We start from the raw sequence: 3,484 nt of genomic DNA on the forward strand, positions 1-3,484 counted from the left end.
CAGTTCCTGGAAAGAATGCCTTATTTAGGGTATGCTGCATTATATTTAATAGCTTCATCATAAAGTTCATTCTTAATGTAGAATTTAAGCTGTAACATACAAGATTGTTTTTCTGACACACTTTTGAAATAGTATTATCTCATATTCGTGCTTAAATCTGACGCCATTTAGTCACAGCACTATTTACTGCTGAATTTCCCCACTCGAGAGTCAGTGGAAAATAGTCCTTTCCAGAAAGTTCTGAAAAAGCCTGACTCCTAAAATGCTAATGGTCATATCTTGGTAGAATGCCGCGTTAGAGTCAGGTGATTCAACAGTAGCAATGTTCGCTCTGCCCTGTGGTTTTGTTTGATGTTATGTTATGTCCTCCAAAATGTGTGAAAAACCAAAACAAAACCCATGAGTCATAATTACAAACACTGACCAGAAAATATTTATGGCAACATGTAACCAAAACTCATCATTCCTTCCTGTTTTTCAGCATCTACATTTAAAAAAACTGACATTACATCATTCATTGAGCATAAAATGAAAAGTGAGTCACACCACATTGTTTTCATATTTTATAATCATTTTGCAACTCAGTCAATATGAGATCAGTGGTATGTCATTGTTTTGGTTGGTAAGTAGAGATTTATTGAGGGAAATTGAGTAATTCAGTAATTTAGCAGGAGAGAACTGAATAATTTTTCATAACAAAACACTCTAACACCAGACATCATGTACTGTATGAAAAAGAGGACATATGTGACATATGTGTGAGATATTACAGTGGAGTAAGCAGGAAGCCACTGAATATAGTGTCTATATTATTACCATCCCAGACCCAAGATCCAGCCCAAAGAACAATATACAGATGATCTCCAGCTTCTAGCAACAGATTGACACCATTTGACCCATTCTCAGCACGACCATCTCCTTGGTGGTGGGAGGCTGTTGCTATGCGCTGTCCATTCTTGAACAGAGATAATCTTGTTGGGTTTGCAGTTCCACCATGGTAAAAAAAGCTGATATAGTAGATTCCTCTTGTTGGTACAGAAAAAATTCCTGCAACAAAGCAAATATTTTTTAGTTTTAGATTTAGTTCTAAAAAACTAAATACTATGCGTATAGTGATCTAAAACATCAATGTATTTCATCAATTTAACTTGAACTTGAGATATGTGTGTTGGTAGAGAAACGTGTAGATAACAAAGAGAATACAGTACCTGTAGCAGGGTTATAAGCACTTCCTATGTTTGTAAGGACGTTCCTGAAAACAAGAGTTATATCTGTACTGAATGGTCCTGTGTCCCCATGTCCACCTATTGAAGCTGAAAAGGCCACTTTTGGTCGCTCTGGAGGAGACGGGATGATGTTAGAATTAGAGTCAGCCAACAGTCTCACACACACACACACACACACAAAAAGATTCAACTGTACATTATATCTTTAGTAGTATATTTACACAGAAAATCCCCCAATGTAGTACTAAGTCACTAAAAAAACAGAATCACAGCATCAGAAATAGTGATGAAACATAATAGTTATGTTAAATTAACACAGAAAATGTAACATTTTCTACATAACAGATTTTTTAACCCCCACATCACTGACTGTATTAGGGAAGACTCATGCTTAAGGTTTTATTTAATTAAATACAATTTCATAAAGAATGTGATACTTGGTTACTGCATATGCTTGCAATACTATACATTACAAGAGAGTTTAAAGGCAATTAAAATCATATAATTTTGCTTTTGTGTAAGGCTTACATCTGAAAGAATTCATCTCACCTTCAATTCCTCTCAGCTCCTCAATTTGACTTTCGAGTACTCTAAGTTGTGCTTCCATGAATCCTATGTTCTTCAACAGTCCGTTGCATGTGTCTAGTGGACAAACCAAACATTTATTGTAATTGCTCCTGTAACTGCTCTGGGACTGAACCAACCTTTCTGTAAAAGGCACTTCTTCATCACTGCAGTTAGTCTGTAGAGTACTGGCCTCCTGGGCCTGAAACACACTGCAGTGCAGTATCACCAGAAGAGTCACAAACTGCTTCATTTCTCATTTAAAAGCCTGATGCCTTCAAGTCGGTCTAAATTTGCTATTACGATAACGCCTGTGGGTTTTTTGCGCTAAACACTTCTAGTTATATACTCATTGGGTGTGTCCTGGTAAATGAATTCTCTAGATTTCGGTATTCAAAATATTTGTTTCTGCTTTATTGCTCACCTGTAAAAGTCAGATTTAAAAGTCTTTAAATATTTGTACAAGCACTTCTTCGATTAGCTTGCTTTTAATCTTCTTTTTATGTGGATGGTGAAACTAGATACATTTTACATTTTACCTGTCAATAAGCACTGATGGGGAATTAGGCATCTAATATTTTTATGGGGTCACTGACAACTATTATTTCAAAATGTTTATTTCAAAGATCAAAATTGTTCGAAAATGTTTTCAGTCCATGTTAAACCACAACATTTTTTTAAACATTTTTCATGAGATATTTTGTTCGCATAAAGCATATGTCTCACTTTACAAGCCTTAATTGTTTATCGTTTTAAAGGTGATTTCAAATTTCAAACAGTGTTCTTTTTAATAGAGAATTAAAGTGCAAATGAGGTGTGATATCAGACAATACATTTAGTTTTACTACTTGGTTCAGCTGTAAAGAAAGGGACTGTGGATACATGTGAGTTGATGTTTTATTTCAAAAACAGACTTCCCAAGACGCAAACCAAGTCTAAGTAAGGCCAGAGTCAGAAAACAAGACAGTTATCAAAACATGCATCAGATAATCAAACCCAGGAAATTAGAACATGGTCATACACAAGCAGATCAGTAAATGACGGACTAGTACATGCAGGGAGTTGCAACACCTCATAGTGAAACAATTGACTGGGAGTCCAGTTTATACCAAACAACACAGTAATTAACTACACTGTCTGGCCAAAAAAAAAGTCCCCATTCGGATTTTGAGCCTACAGAGGCAGTGTTATGACCTGGGGTTGCTTCAGTTAGTCAGGTCTGGGCTCAGAAACATTACGTGGCAACAAAATGAAGTCAGCAGAGTATCATTCATGTATAGAATGACCAGGTTGTCCCATCAATGGATTTTCTTCTTCCCGGATGGCATGGGCATATTCCACGACGACAATTCCAAGATTCATTTGGGCTCAAATTGTGAAAGAGCAGTTCAGAGAGCATGAGGAGTCATTTTCCCATATGAATTGTCCACCACAGAGTCCTGACCTTAACCTCATTGAGAGTCTTTGGGTTGTGCTGGAGAAGACTTTACGGAGTGGTTAGACTAATAAAGGTTGTGACATTACATGAGGTTATCGAAACAATGCCACGGGGAATGCACGCCATAATCAAAGCTAAAGGCGGTCCAATTAAATATTAGAGTGTGCGACCTTTTTTTTTTGGCCAGGCAGTGTAGGTCGATTAGGTGAGGCTGAACGTGACCAGGTTGGGGAGGGTTGAGTTGAGTGCTGGCTGG

At 37.1% G+C, this 3,484-nt stretch overlaps 1 protein-coding gene across 1 annotated transcript; it reads right to left on the minus strand.

Moving 5' to 3' along the window:
- Window positions 1–766: 766 nt before the first annotated feature.
- On the minus strand, window positions 767–2,043 carry LOC115816470 (complement C1q-like protein 2). The gene is made up of 3 exons (XM_030779423.1): window positions 1,776–2,043; window positions 1,209–1,337; window positions 767–1,047 (listed from the first exon to the last, which is right to left on the minus strand). Exons 1-3 carry the CDS (start codon window positions 2,041–2,043, stop codon window positions 767–769), a joined length of 678 nt encoding a protein of 225 aa, XP_030635283.1.
- Window positions 2,044–3,484: the final 1,441 nt, after the last annotated feature.

This window comes from Chanos chanos, chromosome 7, assembly GCF_902362185.1.
Source record: "Chanos chanos chromosome 7, fChaCha1.1, whole genome shotgun sequence".
Lineage (NCBI taxonomy): Eukaryota > Metazoa > Chordata > Actinopteri > Gonorynchiformes > Chanidae > Chanos > Chanos chanos.

What these genes read in the sequence shown, in the direction of transcription:
- LOC115816470 (XM_030779423.1), bottom strand. Translation starts at nt 2,043, where the DNA reads ATGAAGCAGTTTGTGACTCTTCTGGTGATACTGCACTGCAGTGTGTTT. An exon ending in GGAGCTGAGAGGAATTGAAG is followed by an intron (nt 1,338 to 1,775) that starts GTGAGATGAATT and finishes CGTCTCCTCCAG; the next exon opens with AGCGACCAAAAGTGGCCTTT. An exon ending in TGCTTATAACCCTGCTACAG is followed by an intron (nt 1,048 to 1,208) that starts GTACTGTATTCT and finishes GCTTTGTTGCAG; the next exon opens with GAATTTTTTCTGTACCAACA.